Here is a 25,581-nt window from a genome sequence, read left to right as displayed (position 1 = left end):
GTTTTCTTGCTCTGTAAAGATGTCTGATGCTTCAACCGAAAGTCTTTTGAGAACAGACCAGAGCTAAAATGTATTCAAGAAACAAGAAACGGTGTCCTTTGACCTCTTAGGATGGTCTGGTCTTGAAGTCCACACCAACTGTAGCGGTGGTCCGTAGAAAACCTCTGGGCAGAGATGGAGGACTGGGTGTTTGTGGTGTTCTAGGAGGATCTCCATCCGATGGTCAAACTTTTGTTTACAGTTCTGAATTGTGAGGATTCGTGTTTTCTGGTGTTTCTCCCTCCTGTAATCAGCTCCTGACTCCGCCACCTGTTGTCCTTCCTCAGGTGTTTGTCATTGTCTGTTCGTTAACGTCTGTATATAAGTCTGCATCTGTCTCACTGTCTGGGCATTGTCTTGTTTGATGTTATGGGTCTGTCTTCCTCTGTGTTTGCTGCACGTCAGCTTTTATTTTTCTTTATTTAATATGTGTTTCTACTTTAGATCCTGAGTTCTCAGAGTCCTTCCTGCACATGGGTTCTACCAGACGCAAGAATCGCAACACGAATGGTCTAATCCAGAGGGTAGTTGGGTGAAGTGATGAGCAAATGAAGCTTTTATGAAGCATTGAAGCGGTTGGGCCAAATGTTTCAAAAATAGGTTCATTTGTTGAAGCGTCAGTTACAGTGACCTCTTGTGGTATTTTGCAATGCTGCTGTCAAATTAGGCGTTATGCTTTTGGTGGCAGGGCAGCACGGTAGAGCTGCTGCCTCTCAGTGAGAAGGTCCCTGGTTCAAACCCCAGTCCAGGGGCCTTTCTGGATGGAGTTTGCATGTTCTCTCCGTGCATGCGTGGGTTTTCTCCAAGTGCTCCAGTTTCCTCCCACAGACCAAAAACATGCATGTTAGGCTGATTGGTAACTCTAAATTGTCCCTAGGTGAGAGAGTGAATGGTTGTTTGTCTCGTTTGTCTCTATGTGTCCCTGTGATGGACTGGAGACCCGTCCAGGGTGTACCCCGCCCCTCGCACAGTGATTGCTGGACATGGGCACCAGCGACCCCCGTGACCCAAAATGGAATAAACGGGTAAAGATAATGGATGGATGAATGGATGCTTTTGGTGGCACACACCAAGAACTTCAGTGACTAGTATTAAAGAAACTACTGTGGTAAAAAAAAAACAGATTTTTTTTAAATTCATCAACTTTCTATGTTGTATGGTTTGAAAATGTATTTATGCTTACATGTTTTCAGATAAAGATTGATAAATGTGCATTGAAGAAATGTAATACAAATGTTGCAGTGGTGTTGTGCTTGTGTAACTGTGGCAGAGTCCGAGTCTTTATCATTCTTAAAAATAATAATGAAATGACGTCTCCAGCATCTCAATGTTTAGCACTAAAGTGCCTAATCATAGTGTTGCACCTGTAGAAATAAACTAATGTAAATGCAAATTTAATTTGAGCCCATACTGGCGTATGACTATTAAAATCACATCATTTTACTGTAATTGTATTAAATACATTGGTTAAATAGGTCATAATATCTTCAATGCTGAACATTATAACTTTTTTGACATTTAAATGCCAAACCACCTTATCATCATGGGCAAGCAGTTTTAAAGCTTTTGTTTCATACTAGCATCACTACTTGGGTGTTTGTCCAACATGTCTCCTTTTATTTTGTTGAATAGGCTTGTAGTGTTTCGAGACTTTCACAAAAGGGTTCTGCAGAATGACTGAAGACCAGTCCGAGCAATCCACAGATTACTAGCTGAGCCACACAGACGTGAGCTTTCAGAAATGAAGTTGTAACCACGGTAATTTTCTCCATTACTATTAGAATAATTTCGTTATTTATTACAATAGTATTTTTTCCCCCTTACATTTTATTTTTTTGTGGTTGAAATTAGGTTCCCAAGAAGTAATTTCTTAAAGAATTATTTATTGTTAAGTATTTCATTAATTTCAAACATTTTATTGGGAAAAAGTCCTTTCCTTGATTTTCTTAAGTAAAAAGAAAACAAACAAGAACAAACACCATTCAATGCGTTTGTTCTCGCTTGGTTTCATGATCACCTGACTGGTACCAGTATGCAACCATCAGCTGGTGCTCATCAGGAAAGGCTTTACAGTTGCTGCTGCAGGTTTTAAGCCTCTATCTAATGCTATGTTTGCCACATCTGACTGATATGCCTCTCAACTCTTAGATGTGTATTTGTGGGACAGAAACCTTCTGCTGATGTTTGAACCGTGGGAACTGGTCTTTTGCTTGTTTTCTGGTGCTGGCCTCCAGGTAATTGGGCTCTGTGTTAGTTCAGTGCTGATGCTAACAAACTTGATTTGAATATTCATTTGACGTCATCTTGAAGCAATTAACTGGAAGGTACATTAAATGGTGAAGTGCTATTTTGTGCTAACGTGAAATAAAAAGAAATGTTGATGATTATTGAAGAGTACTCAAATGAGTTTAATTCTATTTATAATCTAAACTTATTTACTATAGTAAAGATGGAAAAGCATGTACATGTATTGATAATATTTATGAAATGATTTTGATAAAAACCCAGGGTTATTTATTAAGAGGTCTGCTTTATACAGGCCAAGTTCCTGATCCTGATTCCGGATCGTGTCTGTCGAGCTGACCAGACTGGCGAGCTACCCTACAATGAATTGTGGGGATTTCATGTTTTGGAACCTTTCAAGTACTTGTCTGTATATATATATTTTTTTTTTTGTAAATATTATATAATATAATTCACTATTTTTTGCACTATATGGTTGTCTGTGTGTTTTTAAGGTACCACTTCCCTCTAGCAATGAAACCCAGACTCTTCTGATTTAACTATCTCATTAACCAACTCAAATAAATATCCATATATGTAATATATATGCTACAACGTGCACTTCTTGGACCCAGACAAGGCATTGAGCAAAGCTCGGCTGATGTGGAACACCACAGATGTGTGAAAACCGTCTGATGACAAATTAACACAGTTTAGTGATTCCCTTGGTGGTTAACCAGTTATTTTATCTAAATACAAGGTTGCTGAGCATTTTCATTGATGTTCTCTTTGATGAATGTGTTTAAGCTTTTAAATCCCACAACCCTCTCATCACATTACATCTTTGAGCTCCTTAGTAGACTCAGAAATCACACGTGACAGCCAGAAAATCTCAGTCGTTGGCAAAGAAGCGATTTAGATATCTGGTAAAAATTCTTGTCTTCTTCTCGTTAAGAAACACTCGCAAATCATAAGACTATGCGTCTTTCGTGGATTGTTTACTTTTGTTGGTCATGACAAAAACAACCGGCAAGTTTTCTTTTAGATTAAAATGATAATTGTGTAATTCTCTGCTTGCTCTCGACGAGGACGGACACATTCCCTCCTGCTTTGCTCTTTGTCCTGTGATTCCTATCGGAGTCTCTCACTACATATCCTCTGATTTGTACATTATGGATCTGGTCAGCTGCTCTCTCAGCGCAATTGATCAAATTTTCTCTACGAGAAGACATGGCGAAGGAGAGCCCTCATGCTCTGAAAGGACACTCGCAGCCACTATGGATTCCTGGGGACAGTGAAAGATGGTGTGTCTGTCTGTATTGTCCATTGAGGATGTTGAAGACGTGTACATAATTGGATTTATGATAACAGGATTTCTGCTTTTTGGAGTCGGCGGTTACTTGTTTTATCGACAAATGCGGAAAATGCTGGCAGCCGTTCTGGCCTTGGTAAAGCTGCCCGGCTCGTATGAAGGAATGTACCGAGTGGTACGCTCTCAGACTCGGACGCTGTATGAGCTGAGCTGTAAGCTGGACGTATTCTCTGAGAATCGCAGGCCACTTGCTGCTCCTGGGACTCAATGGCGGGAAGGAATTGACCTTGGAGAAGGCTACAAGCTCGGTCCGCTGGTTTGACCACACAAGTTGGCTGTTTGGAATCACCACTGAGACGTACCAGCAGAACCGGTTTGTACGAACTGGACCTTGGAATCAGTGGTGTAGGCTACATTTTTGTACTGGGTATACTGTGCTTGGAAACCAAAGTACACAGGTTAGTACAATGTAATCGTCAATTTATTTTGATTTTTAAGAATATTGAACACTTCCAAATTTCTCTGTTGCTTATATTTGAATAAATGTGCAACAATATTTGTGCACGAGTTGGCTTTGTATTAAAAACATGTTATAGAATTTATAAAACAGTATCAATGCCAAGTGCTGCATACCAATGGTTACGGAAGCGTTTAACTGCCATTTAATGTATCAATGCCACGTGAGATGTCACGTATCACTGGGCACTTTTAAGTGGATATACTGAAATTATAAAGCTTTTCTAGTGGGTATCCTCCGTATACCCGAGTATCGCTTAGACTACACCACTGCTTGGAATGCAGAGTGACGCATAGCGCTCAAGTTAAAACAAAAATCCTAAAATGTATTAAGTAAAACAAAAAAAAACTGCTGTGGCAGCATTGCCACAAAATGCAAAATGCTCGACTGAAGAGAGAATGAAAACGGAGTTGTTGTATGGACAGCGGCTAATAAATGAAATAAAAACACCTGGCATGACAGCTGGTGACAGGTGAGAGTGGGCGGGGCAGGCACTGCACAGGTGGGGAAAGGAACACTTCAAAATAAACTTTAAACCCCAAAAAAAAATGAACACAGGAAACCAAACACACAATCATGACAGTACCCCCACCTCTAAGGGACCTCCCCTGACATTCAACTCAAAAGCACTGACTCAGGAGGAGAAAAGGGGACAAGGAAGGAAGATTGAATCAAAAAAACAAAATTTGCAGAACAGTAAACCAACAAGGCAGCGGATCGAAACAAAAAACAAACGCACAAGAGTTCAGGGGTACGGCCCTGAGCGTGTTTAAACAGAAAACGAGCTTGGGCGGGCCCCCATGGGCACATCCAGGCAGGAGCCGGGATTCAGAAGGGCAGCCTTTGGCACGTTCAGTCAGGACAGTGGTCGGGTGGACAGTCCGAGACGCGCCTTGGCAGCAGACAAGATTTGTGTGGTCGGCCGGAAAATTGTCCAAAGTAGAGACCAGACTCAGCTGGTCAGACTGGGAATCTATGAACTAGTGTTGGAACTCAAATAGTCAACCAGGGATCTTCTAGATCAGTGACAGAATTCAGATGGTGGGCGTGAAAACCACCCAGACCTGCAGGATGATTGAGGTGAAGAAACTGAAGTCCCAGTGCGTATAAACACTGGAGACCCGGGAACTAGAGCTGGGGACCCTTGAACCATTAACAGGAGACTCGGGGACCAGGGATTCAAAAGGCTTGGAAACCATTGACACAGGAACTGGAACAGAGTACTAAGGAAGAGGAACTGGACACTTTTCCATGCTAGATTTACAAATGCTTATACTGCTAAAGCTAATTCCACTACTGGTAAAGCCAGTTCTATTAATGGTAATTGTACTTTTGTTAAAACTACGACTTCTAATGGTAATTTTGTTACTGCTAACATTACTGCAATGAATCCTAAATCTACTAATTCTAATACTACTACAGCTAATTTTACTAATGCTACTGCGACTGGCAGTGGCGTTCATGGACATTTTGGGGGGGCAGGTGCTCAAGTGGAAAAAAAGGCACCTTGGAACAGCTCAGAATGCCCCCGGGAAAAGTGTTTTAAAAATCTACCCAAAACTGTGCATTTTTCAGCCAATTGAAGTGCATTTTTATGATTAATAAAACAACAGTCAGTATATTATATCTAATATTATAAATTTGATCAAAGGTAGAACACTGACAACCAGCCTTTAAGATGAACTTTATCTGGGAATATACGTGAAAATTGCATCACCATTATTTTGTTTACTTTTCACAAACTGAGCACCAGAGTTTGTTTTGACCGCGTCATTTTGCACCCAGAAAAAATATGTTGTACTCAAAAAGTAAAGATTTTATAAGTGTACATACCCTAACAAAAGAACAAGAATACCCGAGAAACTCAAGTAACTAGATTATCACTAAATAAATTATAACTATGTCCTAATGACGTTGAAGTCCTCGTATACCCCACAGTGTACACTTGCACATTTCTAGATTTTCCACACAGATTAGCTTCAAAATTAAATAAACAGCACAAAATATGACAATAATAATTTCTATTTTGTACCATAGAAACCCAAACAACAATGAATCCACTTTTTATCTTTTTTGTGCCTTGATCTTGAAGACACAAAACTTGAAACTAAGATCAGGTACTAAAATTGTAAATCAAAAACAATGTTTGTACTGTAATCCGACTACAAATCTCCCGGTTAAGAAATGAAAAAGATAAAAACAACAAGAAAAAATAAGGATCCTCTGGTTGCAAAATGTTTTTGGAGATTAGCAGCATGATGCGCGTGTTCTTTCTCTATTTTTAATGTTGTTTAGGTAAATATTCCTGTCACCTACTGATGTATCGTGGGTATTTTAGCTTTATTTTGTTATAAATCCAGGGATGGATAAAAAAAAAATCTACATTGAAAAAATATATTTGTTTTTAACATCCAAAGTTGTTTAAACTACACTTCAGTGTCTCACAAGGGATTCTTTGTGTTGAAACGATTTGTCTTTTATCCAAAGGACTTCTTCAGTCTGAGAAGCTGCAATAAACTTGGTCTTATAATTTAGCACCTTCTCATAGTGGACTCTCTCCATACGCTCCAGTCAGCCATCAGGTGGAAAGGAGGAACCCAGACCAGTGGTCATTCCGTATGTTGAGGGAGTATCAGAGAAACGGAGACGTTTATTTTCTAAACATAACGTCCCAGTGGCTTTTAAACCCCAAAATATATTAAAGACTGGTTCATCCCAAAGATCCAGTCCCCCGGCACAAACAGTATTATTATGTAAGCTGTTCAGTGTCAGGAGGGTGATCAGTCTTACATCGGGGAACTAAACAGCCACTGGCCAAAAGGATGGACCAGCACAGAAGATCAACATCATCAGGCCAGGACTCTGCAGTCTACACTCATCTCCAGGCCAGCGGTCACTCTTTCAGGGATGAAGATGTTCACATCCTGGACAGAGGAACAATGATTTGAGAGAGGAGTGAAGGAGGCCATCTTTTCGAAGAGAACCTGTCCATCATTAAACAGGGGTGGAGCCTCTGTGTCCAACTGTCCCCCTCTTACAGTGTTGTTATTTCTAGTATCACTCAGCCCTCTGTGAATAACAAGTGGCCATCAGGGCACTAATGGTCTGACATTAGGCTGATGGTCCTCCTTTTGCAAATGAAAAACTAGTTTTAGCTGTCCCACACTTTTCAGTCAGTTCATCTGGACAGTTTCTTTTTTTGTGCTGAAATGTTTCGCCTTCGATCCAGAAGGCTTCATCAGTCAAGGAAACACACAACAAAACCGATTCTTCCTCCAACAGCTTACTCCAAAGTGGAACAAACCAGTTCTGCTTGTGATAAGATGGTCTCTTTGGTACGCCCCCTCCTCCATTGCCGGCCCTCTTCCTTGTTGACAGTCTTGTCAAACTGGTTGAAAACAACAAAGTCCATGCTCAATAATCCAGGTATACAATCCAACATTTTTCAGTCAGGTCATCTGGACAGTTTCTTTTTTTTGTGCTGAAACGTTTCGCCTTCAACTGAAAAATGTTGGATTGTATACCTGGATTATTGAGCATGGATTTTGTTAGTTTTAGCTGTCATCAGCAAACTGGTTGATCCACTATGAGAAGGTGCTATTTATAAGATTGAGTTCAGTGCAGCTCCTCAGTCTGAAGAAGTCTTTTGGATGGAAGACGAAACGTTTCAACAAGAAGGATCAATCCAGAGGACCTGACTTAACCTTGTTAGATTCATCTACCTGGATTATTGAACATCAGGACACACTTCAGTGTACAATATTCATTTCAAAATAAACATTGAATGTTGTTCTGACTAATTTCACACTGAAGCTACAGAGAAGTCACTTCACATTCTGTCTAATGGAATGAATTCTCGTCTGGCTTACAGTCGCCCAGGTTCATCTTGAGAACGCCTTTGCTGTGCAGCTGCAACAACAGTTTGAACTCGGCTGGCATGGCGTGGAACGACGTAACTTTCTGATTATCATAGTAGTGGTTAGTTATGTCTTTGAAATCATACGGGTGAACATCGAAGGGCCAGAATCCATACAGATGCACATTTTCACAGAGTTCCAGCGCCAGGCTGACCATCGTAATGCCAGTGCTTAGTCTTGCTGCCCTCAGGCCTTGAGACCTCCAGAAGAGGCTGACGTTGTGGAGATAGTCTGGATTGAAGAAGACAGGCTGGACGGGTCCTCCAAAGTCCTCGATGGTGTAGAGAACCCGGAGGCACACGGCAGTGTTCATGCCAAAGGAGAACGATGGAAGAAAAAGCAAAGAGTTGCCATAGTCACGCAGTTTCTTCATTAGCGGAAGTCGACGTCCTGTCAGAGCCCCATACCTACAGATAACAATGGAATTTTAGAAAAACTAATCAAAATTTACTCAAAGTGATCAAACCCAGCAATATTTAAATACGTGCACACTTTTGTAAAAAGATGGTTGGGTTTGCTGTCACGATGTTTGTCTTGACGCCAACATCTTTCTCGTATCCGTTGGACAACGGAGGTAGGTTGCACCTGAACAAACGACAAAGTGGCAAATACTGTTACGTGCAACTTCCACGAAATAAGTTTGATCATAGTAGCAACTCTCTCACCTGATAAACTGATCATTGTGGCAACTCTCTCACCTGATAAACTGATCATTGTAGCAACTCTCTCACCTGATAAACTGATCATTGTAGCAACTCTCTCACCTGATAAACTGATCATTGTGGCAACTCTCTCACCTGATAAACTGATCATTGTGGCAACTCTCTCACCTGATAACAAACTGATCATTGTAGCAACTCTCTCACCTGATAACAAACTGATCATTGTAGCAACTCTCTCACCTGATAAACTGATCATTGTAGCAACTCTCTCACCTGATAAACTGATCATTGTAGCAACTCTCTCACCTGATAACAAACTGATCATTGTGGCAACTCTCTCACCTGATAACAAACTGATCATTGTGGCAACTTTCTCACCTGATAACAAACTGAGCAGAGTCTATCGCGTTTCCACAGCTGCTGTTTGCCAGGATCCCACCATTTCCAACAACGGCGCATGTGTGCCATTTTTTATTAGAGAAAGGATTTTCCTGCAATTATTAAGTACACAAATAAACAACAACATTAAGATAAATAGGACATAAACGAGCGGCTTGTTGGCTTGTGCTGAGAAAAATAAATGTAAATCTGTCGGTTTTACGTATTTGTAGAAGCAGCGTGGAGAATAAACGCTGGTGTTGTTGCCAACAATTAGTCCTTGTAGTCACTGGCAGTGTTTCTCATTTTATGGTTTTACCCTCTGAGCTGTTTACTGATTATATCGATTTGTATTCTAATGCTTTGTTCTATTTTGATTGCTTTGATTATTAATGTTGCATAAAGCAAACGCATAAAAAAAGATCATTCTGATCTTAAAAATGAAACAAATGACTGCTTACTTTTGGAAAGTTGTTGAACATCTCTTCTTTCACCGTGAGGGTCCTCTTCCTCTCCCCATCATAAACAATCGTCGATCCCAGCGGAGTGTTCGTCTGGGTGATGATGGCTTTTTGAAAACCGTTGCACTTGCTGCTCAGCTGAAAACTGGACAACCACAAGAACTTTGCTGACACTGACAGTTAGAGGCTGAACGCAAAGATTAGCTTTGTAAAACAAAATATACCTGCAGGACAATCATCTGTAGCTTCTTATATAACAAAGAACAGCCAGTTGGTTCATTCTTTACTCACTTGCTCCTCTCTACCTGTCTGTATTTGTAATTATTTATATCCTTAACATGTTGTTTTTTGTCTTTCTTCCAGTAAAACGTAGACCTGGACCTGGCACTCTGTTCGGTTCTCCTTCCTGCTCTCTGAAACCCCAGCCGGTTGAAGCAGATGGCCGCTCATCCTGAGCCTGGTTCTGTTGGGGGGTTTCTTCGTGTTAAAGGGGAGTTTTTTCTTTCCACTGTTGCCTTTGTGCTTGCTCAGGATGGGAGACTGTGACAAAGTGAAGATTCAACGCATCTGCTGGCTTCCTTAGATAGATCATTTTTACTAATTGGCTTTTATAATGTTTGAATGTTTTTGTACAGTGCCCTGAGTTGACTTCTGTTGGGACTTGGCACTATGTACTAAAGATTCAGTTTACAAGCTCAAAAAGAACTTGTTTGGCCAGTTTTCAGTTTATTGTTGATTGTCAGGCTCTGACATTGTTATAAAAACTTTATTTTTATTTTTTTTGTTGTCAGTTACTGGTTGTGGATATTTTTTTTGTTTGTTTTGTTTTTAACTTAATTTGTTCCTAATATTGCTTTTGACCTTGTTTCGTAACGATGCCCTGGTTTGTATCTGGTATTCTTGCTTACTCCTTTCTTTACCTGGAAGCTCTTTCATCAAACCGTAATGCCTCCTGTGTTCGTTGTGTTTTCCTGTGAGATCCAGTCTTGTAAGTTTTCTGCTGGCACGCCAACTTGTTTATTGTCATTATTAAAAGTATCTTGATTTGACAACCTGGCCTCAGAGTCCTGCCTGCACCATTGTATTCTTTCCTGTCCTGCCTGAAACTTCTGACAATTTTAGCAATCATCTTTTGTGGTTAGTCTTTTAATTATATGCACATCTGCTCTGAGTCATCAGCAATGTTTCCTCAGATGAATCTGTTTGCTGTTTAATCCTGCAACCAGGCACTCGCACACTGCTGTCATTAGTTCATCACAATATTGAGCCGCAGCATCACAGCCTACTTCTCACGTCTGCCGTTTTGCCTCTGCTACTACCTCACTCGGCGGCACAGAGGAGCACCAGAGTCAGGTTGACTTCAACTCCCCTCCCCACCTCAGTCCATTCACAGAGGCAGCCAGAAGACGTCTCAGTCCTGAACTGTGTCTTTGAAAGAGCCTTAAGTTTTCTTTGTTCACTGCCTGGTCAGCCTAGTCCTCCTTTTGGTTTAGTCCTGTTTGGCTTTGTTCATTCAGGAGTACACCGCTCTCCACCATTCCCACTTAGGAGGTCCAGGAGGACGCAGTGTCCAACTCTGAGGGGGGTCAGGCAGATCCCAGGAGCTATCTCCAAGGTGATCCAGGGTACCACCTTTCCACTGATCTCAGTACCTGATTACAACGGGGGGACTTGAGTAGGACCGAGTTGAGCCCATGGAAAAAAGGTGATGACGGGGTCTATGGGGACCCTTCTCTGTCCACCCCAGAAAGACTTTAAAGGGGTGCAGCATGAAGAAGACCCTCTTTTTCACACCGACCTCAAACATAAAATCATATTTTATTTTCTGTTTCTCTTTATTGTTCCAGAACAGTCTTTCAGGGAACACAGGGACACCCCAGTACAGGGGTACACGTCTCCTTTATATGCAGTAAACCCAATAATTAATACACTCCCTGTATTAAACTAATTTAGATTTATGAACTTTTAATGTTTCATTTTTAAAGGACGATTTGTACAGAACTAGAGAAACTATTCAAGAAAAAAATAATCAAAGAAAATAAATGTTTAGTGGACGTCCTTACCTAAAGTTTTGGTAGGTGTCCTCCTGTTTCTGCCAGGCTTGAGAGTAAAGCTCTAAAGCTTGCTTTATGTTCTCCCTGTGACACAGAAACACACTTATATGCTGTAAAAGGTGAAATCTCAACTTGGCGCTGGCTTGATTAAAGTTTGCAGTGAACAATGTTACGAAAAGAAAAGCAGCTTAAGTTTGTTCTCACCCGCAGCTTTTACAAGATTTAACAGACCGAGGAACGCTTTTCATTTTCGGCTGCAGTCTGTAATGTTCCACATACCTGTGAGAACGAGAAAGTCAGCAGAAAAGATCAGCAAAATAAAAGAAATGTCAACAAATTGGGAAGCATCTCCTCTGCTGGTTCTTTTTACGTGGCCTGAGAAGACGGTCGTAAATCACAGAATTATTTTGAGCCTGCATGTTTTTTATTCATAATGCTACACGCGGACCCTGGACCAGTTCAGCTGCGTGCGCTCCTACTCAGTCGTCTTTATGTGTATTTGAATTGTACCAAGACTTTTGAGTTTTTCAAACTAATTTGAGCATGTAACAATAAAAAGTTGTCCGAGTCCAAGTTGGTTCTTTTTTTAATTTATTATAATCTTTCTCCAATCTTTACAGTCAGATCCTGCTTCTTTCAGCTGAGATAATTGTCTAAAATGAAGTCCATCCTGTTATAAAAACACGCGTTATTGTCTCAGTAGTTGTTTTTATAACGCCTCGGCTCCACGTCTGCTTCTGTTGCTCGTTTGCAAGTGGCTCAAAATGCTGCCGCTCCGTTTTCAACTGGTTCAGCCAAAAGAAATCACACTTGCCCACTTTAAGTTGCTCTTGTATTGTAATAATTTGTGTATTTTAAAAAAAAAAAAACAGCTTGGGCAAATAACTGGTTTAATACATTATATTAATTTGACTCTTAAATAACTTGACAATGATGCAAAAATGGTGAAGAATTCAAAATACGGGGTTGGACTAAGCCCCCAGTACACATCTGGCTTCTTCTATCACAGGACCCGAGGAAATTTAGGAAACGCTCGGAGCTGTCCTCACATCTTTGGTTAGTAACACGTTTAACGAGCTTTTGGATGTGATGCGCTTAAGAAAACATGAGTATGAGGAAATAGATGCCCCAAATAGATTGTAAAACAAAGAATGGAAATCAAATTTCCTGGTTTGTTTTGCTCCTTTTGGCATCGCATTAAAAACTGTATGAAAGATCTCAAACAATAAATGTAAAATTAAAAAAAAAAATCATCTGCCCGATTATCTTCCAGCACGTTTTTCACTCCAACAGCGTAACAGAAACTAAATGTTGTGCGATAAATGTAGAAATATTCAGCCGGCTGCCCAATGTGAGCCCCACGAAAGTCGTCACCTGGATCCCCAGAAAGAGGAGATGAATCGTAAAAGAGCGTCGTTCTTTGCTCCTTGTTCACCTGATGGTCTGTTTGTTTTTCACTCTCTTACAACTTCACTCCTTCATCACACGTTCGTTGTTTGTCAAACCTATTTCATATCTTTATTCCTACACACACACACGGTTATGGACAGACAACCCCAAAATCCCCCGACTCAGCTTCCTCCATGGAAGACGTGCTGGTGGGATTGAGAAGGTCCGTATTCCTTCCACCTCCCGACGACATCACTGGTTGAGGTCAACAGCACCCCACCTTTGTACTACAAAGAAAAGCTCCATGTCCACTGAGGTTCACCGCTGCACAACAACAGAAGACCAATTTAACAATGAATCAAACGCCCTCACTCTTTTGTACCTTTTAGATATTAGCAGGTTCCCAACTCTGGTCCTCGAGGAACCCTGTCCTTCATGATTTACTGATTTGCTGCTCCAACACACCTGAGTCAGTGATTTCATTACTTCATCAAGCTCTGCAGAAGTTTATTAATCAACCATTCGTTCAAATCGGATGTGTCAAAGCAGGGAAACAACTAAAGCACGCAGGATGGTGTTCCTCGAGAGCCAGTGTTGGGAACCGCTGGAATGTGTTATCAAAGATAAATGCAGAGAAAAACATTTAGTTGTTTTCAGCCGCTCCCTTCAGCAGGGGTCACCACAAAGAGCGAAGTCGCACGACATTTACATCAGATGATCTTCCTGGACTCGAACCCACAGCCTCAGGAACACAAGACCAACGCGTGACCGCTGAGCTACAGCAACCTCCACGGCACGGATGTTTAAATTACAAAACTCAAACTGTGTAAAAGAGTTGAGATGAGGTGGAAAATTCGTCAGTTTGATTTTGTATCTTCCGAGACAAAAGCGTTGTCAATCAACTCGAGCAGCATATAAAACAAAGACAAGCTTTTTGTTTTTGTATAATAAATGTAGAAACAACTTACTGATCGTCCAACGTGAACCACGTGAGGGTCGTCAGCAGGATCCCCAGAAAGAGGAGGTGAATCATCAGCGTGAGCAGCTGAGCCCTCATTCTTTGCTCCTTCTTCACCGGTTAGTCCTCGGTTAGTTTCAGTCTCACTGTTTTACAAAACCCCCGCCTCCTCCTGGCATCGCTGTCTGAACAAGAATGTGCTGCTCCTTCACAATCAAAGCAAAAGAATCACATTATAATACCAGGGTGATGATTGTGCCAATGTAGATGAACCCTCTTTAAAACAAGTGTTCGTGTTGGTCTCCCTCTTCTGCTGTTTGTCCGTTGCTTGTTTACCCCCACGTCGTTAACTGTGTGTGTTTGACCGCACCAATGTTTGCATAAAAAAAGAGGATGTATGCACATCATTAAATGATGTCATCACTGACAGCGTAAGCGTGTCGGAAAGCTTCTTCAGACTCACGAGAAACTCGGCGATCGCACTATAGCAATCCTGTTTCTCTATTAAAAAAATGTTTCCAATTAAGATTTTTCTATATTTTTGTTTCACTCTAAGTATTTATGCATGCTCAGTGTTGTTTTGATCATCCACATGTCAAAATCTTTAGCTCAATAATTACTGAAGCTCTGCAAAGGATGCATGTTTCTCAGACTAAGGCCTTTTATTGATGGAGAACCTGATGATTTTTCATTTAGTTGTGGGAGGACAGACCAAACGATGAAAGTCCCTCATCCCAGGTGCAGCAGCTCTTTCCCATTTATTGACTCAGACACTTGATCAGGCCAGGAATGAAAAGGTTGTTTGTGTATGCGGGAACTCATAATAAGATAACCTTTAAAAGTCATTCAATTCAGCTACATACCGGGGAAATAAATCAGGGATTCCCAACCTTGGTCGTTGAGGAACACCATCCTGCTTGTTTTACTTGTTTCTCTGCTCCGACGCACCTGATTTTAATACATTTTACAGGCTTCTGCAGAACGAGGAAGAAATTAAATCACTGAATCAGGTGTGTCAGAGCAGGGAAACAACTAAAGTACGCAAGATGGTGTTCCTCAAGGACCAAGGTTGGGAACCACTGACCTCTGGGGTCATTCCCGTCCTTGATTGACACCTGTCAAATCTGAGTTTGACAAAAGGTGTTGTGTTAACCTTGTGTTTGCTTCCCAGTTTGTTTAAACCAAATCATTTTGCATTGCTTCTCGTTCAGATTTATCTCCTGTTCAGGTTTTATGATCCACCATGCAGCTAAAGGCTTATCGTTTTCACATCCATGATTGCTTCAACTACTTTGCTTTAAATTACCAAGTTCCATATCAAACCTTTATTGTGCAACTCCACTAATGTAAACTTGTCAGCTCTGCTGAAGTGTGAATATATGTTAAAAGTGTCATCGCTGACTTGTTTCCTGGAAGTCCGAACTCAGGTGTCTGCAGGGCCCCATTTTAACAAGAACGTGTTTTGACTTGTTGAGTATGCCGTAATTAAACCTGTACATTTTTCAGTCTTTGTCCTTGAATAGCTGTATACATCCATACAACTGCATGACCTTACTTGATGTCTAACTGGTTGTATCACTTACTGGGAACCCAATTAAAGTTCGTTTTAATCCTGTAAGCAAATCAACTGGCAGCAGTCCAGCTGACAGGTACATCTTTTGTTTTATGAAGTGAAATAACTGCAGAAGAAACACTCGGTAGTCCCTCGTTTATCGCGCGGGGATCAGTACCCTGAAGCCCTGCGGTAAGTGAAAAACCACTAAGCAGGTATAGTAGTACAAGAAGTAGTTTTTATATATATATATATATATATATATATGGTGTTTTAAACCCTTCCCATACCTTGCAATATTCTAAACAATGTTTCTAAACGCTCTAAAAGACAGAATGTCATGATTTCAGCTCCATGCCTCGGCTGCTCTTTGCCACCTGCAAGTGCTCTTGGCCACGCCCACTTCTCTGCACAGAGAACAGCTGATCAGCTGCAGGAGGAAACTTTTTCTGCAGCTCTGGGCAGCAAAAATATGCAGCAGGTGCTAAATAATTTATTTTAAATAAAACTCCCATGCCGCTCATCCATCAAACAGCCAATTTTGTCATGTTCAATCTTGTTTTGAAAAACCGCGATAGAGCGAGTCCTCGATAAACGAACCACAAAGTAGTTTCTACAACAAACAGATGTGCTCTCTGAAGCTTTATGTGGTTCTAATAATCAAGAACAATTTTAAAATGCACACCAAGCAAAAGGATGGGACTCAAAAACGTTTAAATTTTTTTCAGGGTGGTCATTGCCCCCTTGGTCTACCCCTTACTGGTGCCCCTGCAGTCAATTTCAAAATTTAAATGTTTTAAATGATGACGTAAGCAAGTAATCTTTATTTCTATAGCACCTTTCACAGACAAAACATCACAAAGTGCTTCACAAGCGAAACAAAATGTAACTAAAGCCCGTCTGAATAAATAAGTCTGAAGATGTTCTTTAAAAGAATAACTGGAATCTGAGCGGCGCGGTGACAGAGGGAGTGTTCCAAAGCCTCGGGGCCACTTGGAATGCTCCGTCTCCACGTTTTAAAGTAAGTTCTTGGTACCATCAGCAATTTTTTTTTTTTTTCCATTCAACCTTTATTTAGACAGGTAATCCCATTGAGCCTCGAGGACTCATTTACAAGAGAGACCTGATTTGAAGATCTCAAAGTCCTGGTGGGACAGAGAGGCTTTAAAAGGTCTGATAAAGACTTGGGAGCCTGACCATGAAGTGGACCAAAATTTTAAAAGGACTCCTGAAATGCACGGGGAGCCAATGCAGAGAGGCCAGAACAGGAGTCACGTGGGCTGTGGGTTCTAGTTAGCAGCAGCATTCTGCACAGGCTGAAGGCGAGCTAGGGAAGATCTATTCAGACCCATTAAAAGGCTGTAATCTAAACGAGAGGAGATAAAAGCATGCACAATCATCTCGTTCCTTCTGTGATACCATACATCGTAGTTTTGAAATGTTTCTTAGACAGTAAAAACAATTTTGAACTAACAATTTACAACGACTGTCCAAAGATAAAGAACTATCAAAGACGACACCCAAGATTATTAATTACCGAAGGATTTAAAAAGATACTGGCCGATAACTGGAAATTTTATCATCAGGGGCAATAATAAGTGTTTGTTTGCATTTAACTGCAGGTAGTTGTCGTTCAGTCAATTTATGGAACTTACCAAATCACTATGGCGTAAAATTATGATCAAAAAACAAGTTTTGCTTCTGGTTTGTTAATCTGAACTCTGTACGAACGGCACAAAACTAATTTCAGACCAACAGTTCCCACCTTTGTTCATTGTTGGGAGCAGCCATGTTGGACTTTAGGAATCAGGGTTTGTGAGCCTCATTACAATGAGTTGTTTTTTTATTTTTGCAAAGGATTTAAACACATTAAAGTAAAAAAAACCTCTTCCAACAAAGACTTTACAGCATTGTGCAGCTCATCTTTACAAAACCCCTCCCAACTCAAGCCACCCCCAAATTCTAAAACGTCACGAACGATTCACAACCACTTCTCCGTCACGTGTCTGGCTCTGCAGACGGGCGACGCTGCTGAGCCTTCCACACGCGACAACTCGGCACGTCTCGGACCAAAACCAGACGAACGTCAGGACGAGCTGCACGAACCTGTGAACGTGCACAGTAAACGCACGTGGAGACGAAACATCCGTCACCAGCTCAGGAAGCAAAGTTAAACACTTCATTCTGTAATATAAATTAAATTGTTTTAGCCAGAAAACACGGCTCTAATCTTACAGAATAAAGGGAAGCTTTGCAAAAGTTAAAAATATAATACTTTGAAAAGTCCTATAAATCCAAATACATATATGTGTACAGTACTGTATATACTGTACACGTATATATAAAAATAAGTTATTTTTCAAGATGGCATATTAAAATATCCCTGAACCACTAAAACAAAAACATTTAGTCTTAATATTTTAACCCAGTCCATTTTCAGTAAACTTGTGAACCCATCTTAAAAAAATTAAAAAGTAAAACAGGAGTCCTTTGGTGTCTTTATGTACACTTTTATTGTCAGCACTTGACAGGCAGAAGAAAAAAGAACCCGTTTACTTCTTGGTCTCCTCCTCCTTGGACAGGTTCTTGATGATCTCCTCCTTCTTGGCCTGGAGACGCTCCTCTCTGCGCTTGCGGGCCTCCTTCGTCTTGGAACGACGAGCTTCAGCCTGATCACTGCAAAGGAGGAAGGAGAGAATGAGGAAACGGCACGCAAGCGTCGAAATACAAACACGTTTAAGATATCTGTTCTCAGCAGATCCAACTGGAGATCCAGAGTCTCCACCGTTCAACCTCCAGAGACGACACTTACGCCAGGAGCTTCTTGCGGGCCTTGTCTGCCTTCAGCTTGTGGATGTGCTCCATCAGGATGCGTTTGTTCTTGAACACGTTACCCTTGGCCCTCAGGTAGAGGCTGTGGTACCTGAAGGTGTCGCAGCGGAAATAAACTCGTAAATCGACGTCACACAGAGCGTTTGCAATTTAAAAGAAGCAAATCTTTAAAACGTGGGATTCTGAACCGACTCGGCATCGAGAGCTGGAAAATGCTGGTTTTGTGCGAGACAATTTGACGCGTTTAAATAAAGCATGTCTGAGTTGACTCTGATGCACCTACATGTGCTTGTCAATCTTCTTGGCCTCCCTGTAGCGGCGCAGCAGACGGCGCAGGATCCTCATGCGGCGCATCCAGCACAACTTCTCGGGCATACGGGCGTTGGCTGTACCCTTCCTCTTACCTGAAAACAAGACAAAATGGCCGTTCAGCCCAGTTTGTCTTTCACCGACACCCCCATCAAAAACGTGGGTTTAAACATACCAGTTCCCGTGTGTCTTCCCTTGCGACGAGCCAGTGTGTTCTTGCGGCACCGAGCCCTGGAGTGGACCGTAACCGGTTTGCGAATGATGAGACCATCCTTCACCAGTTTACGGATCTGCTGACCTGAAGGCAAACGTGAAAAGGCAAACTGAAAGACTGAAGCTCAGTTGAACAAATGACGTCTGCACAAAACCAAGAAAGTAAATGAAAAACAGAGAAGTTCATTCAGCTGCAAAGTTCAGATTTATTTCAAAACGTGAAAAATAAACTCGCATTTTCTAAAACCAAATCTGATTAGTCGCCACTGGTGGAAGTCACGTTCTGCAGTGTGACTTCAGTGTTCGTTTACAGCAAAGACTTTAAAACTTATTCCAGCTCCTTAAGTTCTGCCTTTAAGCAATGTTTATAAATTATAAATGGTGGGGGGGACGGCTCAGTGTGATGGAGACAGTGCTACCTCTGTAGCTTTTTAGCTAGCGCGTCTGCATTGCACGCCGCTAGCTTAACGCTACAGCAGTGCCATCAGTTGTCGACCGTGGGGAGGACGGTTGGGTAGGCAGGGGGCTCGGTTGACGGGGTGGGGCGCCCTCCTTGGATAACGGTTGGGGAAACACTGTGTTAACAGTCTGCCTATAGGAGGTGCAAATATTAGAAACACTGACAATAATCGGCTTCACTTCAGTGACAAAAACTTTTGATAAATGGTGAATGAACTGTATTTGTCCATCGAAGCGTTTTACAACACAATCTGTGCCCTCAATCACCTAAACTCTACTACTGAGTAAACCAGTCTATAAAGTTTAATCTCAGTTAGATCACATTGATGAGGCAACGAGGGCTTCGGTGTGTTGTACGGGACGTTTCGTTATGTGCCTGCATACCGGTGGAGTTGAACCGCCAACTCTTTTGTTGGTAGATGACTTCAACAAGCGACACAAGTCACAAATTACTTTGATAAAAACACGAGTGATTCAAGTACATTCCAGTACAAGTATTAGGTATGGAACGATCCCAGATCGCTGGGACAGGTGAGTTTAAACGTTTGGCTCAGATTACAGCGAGCAAGTCACACGACAGATTTACAGGATTTAGGATTAAGATTTAGTATACGTTTTTCTACATTCTGAGCAACTTTCCTGACCCACAAGTGGTTTTAGAAACTTCACAATCTGGATGATCTGATTAAAAAATGTATATTTTTTTTTACAGCAATATGAACAAAGTTGGTTGTTATTCCATTAAATAATTTTGGTAACTTCTATTGTCTGTTACAGAACAAAACTTTTATTTCATGACATTTGTCTTCTGGACCTCCGGAGAAGTAATCATGCTTCAAAATTTGAAATTATAAAATTTAAGAGATCCACTTTTTGAGATTATGCGTCACACAAGGCCCAGACCCGTTACATCTCAGCCTGATCGTGTTTAAAGTTTACTTTTCAAAACATGACATGAAACAACAATCATCCAATACCATGTGAAACTAACCAAGTCCTCTGAATTTACGGAGAGGACTAATAAATGGTCTTCTTACGGGAGTTGGCGTTAGCGATCTCATTAGTCTCGTTGGGGTCCAGCCAGACCTTCTTCTTCCCGCAGCGCAGGACGCTGGAGGCCAGCCTCTTCTGGAGCCTGAGCATGCTGCGGGACACAACAATAAACACATACTCAGAGCTGCAAATCAAAGTATTAACTCCTGCCTTCGTAGCTACACAGGTGGCGTGTTTTATAACCACCTAAAAAAATCGCTGCAGTGTCGACTAATAACCAACTAGCCGCGATGCTAACATTAAGCTATCCACCGGTTGGTTGCTAACATGGCCGCTTCGACTGCTAGACCGTGTACAAAAAATTTACTTCATGTGTGACATTAGGGCGTCGAGAAGACGTTTATATTGTAAATACTCATAAAAAGGGATCTTACGTGTTTTCATACGCAATAAAAAAGTAGTTATGTGTGCATTTAAACTATTAAATGGCGATTTTTAGTGAAGCATCGATAAAACACCATACCTCGTGCCTGCTACTTCAATAGGAAAAGGACGGCTTCACGGACCGTCCGGAAGCTACCATTTGTTACAGGAGAGTCCATGTAAAAAGCATGAACTAAACTCCGCAATGACACATTTTAAATTAAAATATTCGTGCTTTATTATTTAAGCGCGAAAAATAATTAATACTAAAATATAAAACGAGTAAAATTTTAACTGAAAGGAGGCAACTTTTAGAATGCTCTTTAATAATCAATCCGTTCTCACCCATTTTAAGAAATAATGGTACTAACCGTAAATTCGCAAAGAACTGTGGGAGAAATTTATGATGACGTATTCTGCACTTTCAACAGCAGGGGGCAGTGTTGACCTCAGAAACTGTGCAGAAATTACTAGAGTTTTTATTTTACTTTTAAATTATATATTTGCCATAAAGTCAAGAGGTTCAATTCTAAAAAATGTTCTGTGGAATTTAAACTCAGAGGCTTAACAAGCAATTTAAACTAAAACTAAATCGTCTCAAAGAATAACCTACGAAGTTTGGTAATTTTATTGCAGACAACTGAACTAAATAAAATAGTCAAAAAAAAAAATTTAAACCAAAAGTCAAAAGAGTGTAATAATATAATATTTAATAAAATATAAATTATAGTCCAGCTTCATTTATTTAAATATGTACTCACTGAATATAATTGTTTATAAAATACTTTTAAAATATGTATTTTATGTGATTCTACTATGCTCAATTATTTACAGTAAAATATATGATGCTGTCTGAAAGGAAGGGTGGTGTAAAACAGAAGAAATGTGTAAATTAATGAAGTAGCACAAAACAGTAAATTTTTCTCACAGTCTGGATCAATAGGTCAAAGACAGCAAGTCACAATAAAACATGACAGTGTCAGAAATGTGCATCTTTAAAAGAGTCACAAATGGAAAAAAACTGAACAACTACTCAGAACATTTTAAAGAAAGTTTAAAAAAAGTGCAGTTTCATATCTTAAAGTGGCCTCTTTTTTTGGGGGGGGGGGGGGGGGGATAGAAATGAAAACAGTGTGTTGGTGTGGTGGGTGGATACTTATAAAAAATAACCAACCAGTAAACGACCATTTGACCAGCTGCTAATTATGGACGCTCATCTCTACAGAGCAGCATCCGATCACCATGGCAACACTGCACTCTTACAGTGTGGGTGCATGAGGACCTCTTGTGTGACTTCTTCACCTCATGCAATCCAGAATCGAATCATCCTCGCTGCACAAAACATTCAGCAAAAACATCTCCTCCAGGCTGAATCAAGCACAGAATACTGGAAATAAATATATATATATATATATGTTTTTCTGCTGGAGAGTTTAAACCTTCTAAAACTTGATGCAGTTGTCAAACATTTCACTAGATTGTATTTTTTTTGTGTGTGTGTCAAAAAGGCATCGATATTTACAAATTTATACAAATACAATATTTATTTATTGAGTCCTTTACTAGAACCAAACAGTGATCAAAATGCTTCCCAGTACAGTTAAAAGGTCCAGGCCAGCGCAGTTGGTTTCACAGTCTGGGTGCAGCAGAAAACGCACAATATTTGTATTTGGACCTTGGGACTTATCGTAAAGATGACTTTAAGGTCCTTGTGGAAAGCTATAGATCAGCTAAATAAGGTAGGGTGAGTCCATTAAGAGCTTTAAAAGTAAACAATAAGAGCAAATGGAGAGAGAATCAAACAGGTGGTGTTCTTGGGAGTGTTAGCTAAAAGATGGGCCACATAATTTTGGATGAGACGATGGCTGAGGGAGGATTGGGAGATTCCAACATAAAGACAGTTACAGTATCCAAGCCTTGAGCTAAAAAAATATTTAAAAAAATGCATGAATGGCCTTTTTCAGGTCAGGATGATTTAAAATATGTTAGACCTCGACTAAAAGATTTAATTGAAAAAAATCATGCTTGACTATAGAGGCTATTTGTTTATCAAACTTCAAAATCCTTGTCAAAGGTTTAAAGTCTGTGGGATCTAAACCTGGGTGTCTGAGCAGCAAAGTTAAAAGGAGCTCATCACCAAAAAATGATACACTTTATATCTTTTTTTTCATTTAAAAACAAGAAACTTGTGTTAAGCCTCTGTTTAATGTTGGCACAATCAAGAAAAGAAGCTTGAAGATTATTGCTTCTAGCCTTCATAAGCAAATAAATCTGTAAGTCGTCTGCATAACAGTGAAAAGAACAGTGGTATCTAGTTATAACTGATCTAAATGGCAGCACATAAAGAGAAGAGTAGAGGACCGAGAATAGAGCCCTGTGGCACGCCACAAGAAAGAGAAGCGATAAAGGACGACGAGTTAGCAATCATAAAAGTTCTGCTGGTTAAGAAGGAGGTGAACCAGATATACAAGATGAGACAGAAGAACGGCAAAAACAAAACATAAACAGGAAATACATCAAGATCCTCTTTAGTATGAAATGACAGAGTTGTAGCCATTTTGGTAAAAACTTGAAACTGGTATGTGCAGCATTGAAAGATGTCACACTCAAGAGAGTATGAGAATAACTCTCAGCTACTACCACATCAAATTTCAGCTCAGCATCTGGAAAACTGACTCAATTATAGCTATTGTTGTGTTTTCTAATGTCAGTTGGTTGTGGTGGCCATTTTTAAATGTTTTGACTTCAAAATTTTGTTAGTCACAGACGTAAATCTAGAGGTAATTTTTTGTACGTTTCTTTAAAATCCTTCCAGTGGTTCACAAGATATTTTGCTAACAGACAGACATAGCTGACTCCAAATAAATAATGGCAACATTTTTAAACAAATATCTTGCACTACCTGTCAGTGCTCAGAACTTACCTTTGAGATCAACCTCAGCAACTACTATCTCAAATTTTAGGTCAATATATATAAGTTTGGCTGAGTTTGAGCTATTTGTATATTTTTGAAAAACAGTTGGCTGTGGTGGCCATTTTGAACATGATTTCCTCCAGAGGTTAATCAGCAAGAAATTAACAGCTAATGGTTAATTTCAGTCAATTTCATTATAATTACTTCAGTAATTCTTGAGATATTTTGCTAACAGACAGACGTGAACACACACACCAGTGCAAAAACAGTATCACCGACCTTTTGCTTTTCTGACTGACGTGTTATTTTAAATATTTTAATCCCACCAGTAATAAAATTAATTGTAACGATCAGGTGCACAGGCGTTATAAAGCTTGTGGGAGAAGAAATGGGCCGTCGGGTTCTGATGAAGCGCTGACTCGTTTGAAAGCCCACGGTGATTCTGTCCGAGCAGCTTTAAAGAAGATCATTAGATGTGGAAGGTGTCGTTATGAACTGAAGATGTCCACGTCTGACTCAGGCCGCTCCGTCACCTCAGGCTGCGGTGGAGGGATGGAAGTGACCCTGAGGGCAACGTGGACGTCTACGCTGCTGCTTCAGAAGACTCCTGGAGACACGGCCTCCGTCAAACACACCGTGGTGGTGACTGCTGCCTCTGAGAAGAGGCGAAACATCTGAGCACTTCCTCCCACTGGTTCACAGGAAGTCTGGTCATCCTGTGGGTGTTCAGTCCGAACCATCCGCTCTGATGTCGTCATCTAAGAACAGGAGTGGGGGGCGTTTTCTTGGTAAATCGGCTCGTCGCCTGATCAATATTGTCTTATCGGTGTGGTCAGCGTTTATTATCGTCTGTCACTGAAGGCAAAAAGGAAATAATGTTTTCGCTCGTGTCGTTACAACAAAAGATCCCATGAAAGAAGAACAGTTTCCATGAAACTCTCAGAAAGTCGTCATCGGTCCCGCATCAAAACCGACCAGCGTTTGGAGTCAGCTCCATCCAAGATGGCCGCCGCGACCAATCCGCCTCAGCGAACACAAAAAGCGCTAACAGGTTTACAAGGTTTGGCTAAAACAGCTACAAGTCTCAGCTGAAGACGAGCTTAACCTAAAAATTTCAAACATGCATCCAGCAGCCGCCATTTGGCAGTCAATCGATTTTTGGCACAACACCGGTCCATGTTTCCGGGTTTTCAGCGGTGACGCATAATAGATGCGATTTATACGGCGAAGTGACGCATTTATGTTTTTTTCCCACTTTACTAAACATTTTTAGACTGATGTGACTTATTCGGCGGTGTGATGTGTACGGCGGCAAGTACGGTAATTACTTTGTTTTTAGTTGACAACTAAATCTACGCGAGTTAAAAAGAAAACCTGGAGAGAGGATCTGCGCAGGACCGGACTCGGGATCAGAACACTGATGCTGGAAACGATGAACTCCTCCTGAGCGTCACTGGCTCCTTCAATAGACATGATTATTTTAGTAAAAACGTTACGCTCTGCGTTTCAACGTTATCTTTTACAGCTTATCTGGAGTCGGGTCGTGGAGGCGACGGGTCCAGGACAGAAACCAAGACCTCCCTCTCTCCTCAGCGACGCTCTCCTGCTCCTCCCGGGTCCGAAGGCGTTCCCAGGCCAGAGAGGATCCCTCCAGAGAGTTCTGGGTCTGCCCCGGAGCCTCCAGGAGGACGTGCCAGGAGAACATCAAAGTGAGGGCATCCTGATCAAATGAACCACCTCAACAGACTCCTTTTGATGCGAAGGAACAGCAGCTCTACTCCGAGCTCCACCGGATGACAGAGCTCCTCCACCCGAACGCTCGTTTCAGCCGCTTCTATCCAGGATCTTTTTCTTTTCAGTCACGATCCAAACCTCATGACCACAGGTGAGAACTGGGACAAAAACAGTAAATCCAGAGCTTGGCCTTCTGACTCAGATCTTTCTTCACCACAAACAACCAAAGCAACACCCTCATT

General features: G+C 41.0%; 2 protein-coding genes across 3 annotated transcripts; both read right to left on the bottom strand.

The window, feature by feature from the left end:
- Positions 1–7,931: 7,931 nt before the first annotated feature.
- LOC119421235 (alpha-2,8-sialyltransferase 8F-like) lies at positions 7,932–14,009 on the bottom strand. The gene is made up of 7 exons (XM_037688611.1): positions 13,921–14,009; positions 11,768–11,842; positions 11,573–11,647; positions 9,510–9,654; positions 9,049–9,161; positions 8,501–8,593; positions 7,932–8,415 (listed from the first exon to the last, which is right to left on the bottom strand). The coding sequence occupies exons 1-7, from the start codon at positions 14,007–14,009 to the stop codon at positions 7,932–7,934; spliced, it is 1,074 nt and encodes a 357-aa protein (XP_037544539.1).
- Positions 14,010–17,955: 3,946 nt separating this feature from the next.
- Positions 17,956–20,849, bottom strand: rpl19 (ribosomal protein L19). Of its 2 annotated transcripts, XM_037689254.1 has the most exons (6): positions 20,792–20,849; positions 20,313–20,419; positions 18,779–18,901; positions 18,578–18,698; positions 18,275–18,385; positions 18,015–18,138 (listed from the first exon to the last, which is right to left on the bottom strand). In XM_037689254.1, exons 2-6 carry the CDS (start codon positions 20,416–20,418, stop codon positions 18,015–18,017), a joined length of 585 nt encoding a protein of 194 aa, XP_037545182.1. In that variant the 5' UTR covers position 20,419; positions 20,792–20,849. The 2 variants fall into 2 exon arrangements, with proteins under 2 accessions (XP_037545183.1, XP_037545182.1); XM_037689255.1 differs by lacking the exon at positions 20,792–20,849 and having other exon boundaries at positions 17,956–18,138; positions 20,313–20,418.
- Positions 20,850–25,581: the final 4,732 nt, after the last annotated feature.

Source organism: Nematolebias whitei, chromosome 15 (genome assembly GCF_014905685.2).
Source record: "Nematolebias whitei isolate Nwh7 chromosome 15, NemWhi1, whole genome shotgun sequence".
NCBI classification, from domain to species: Eukaryota; Metazoa; Chordata; class Actinopteri; order Cyprinodontiformes; family Rivulidae; genus Nematolebias; species Nematolebias whitei.
Note: the sequence above shows the minus strand (reverse complement) of the source record. Positions and strands in the feature narration are given on the sequence as shown.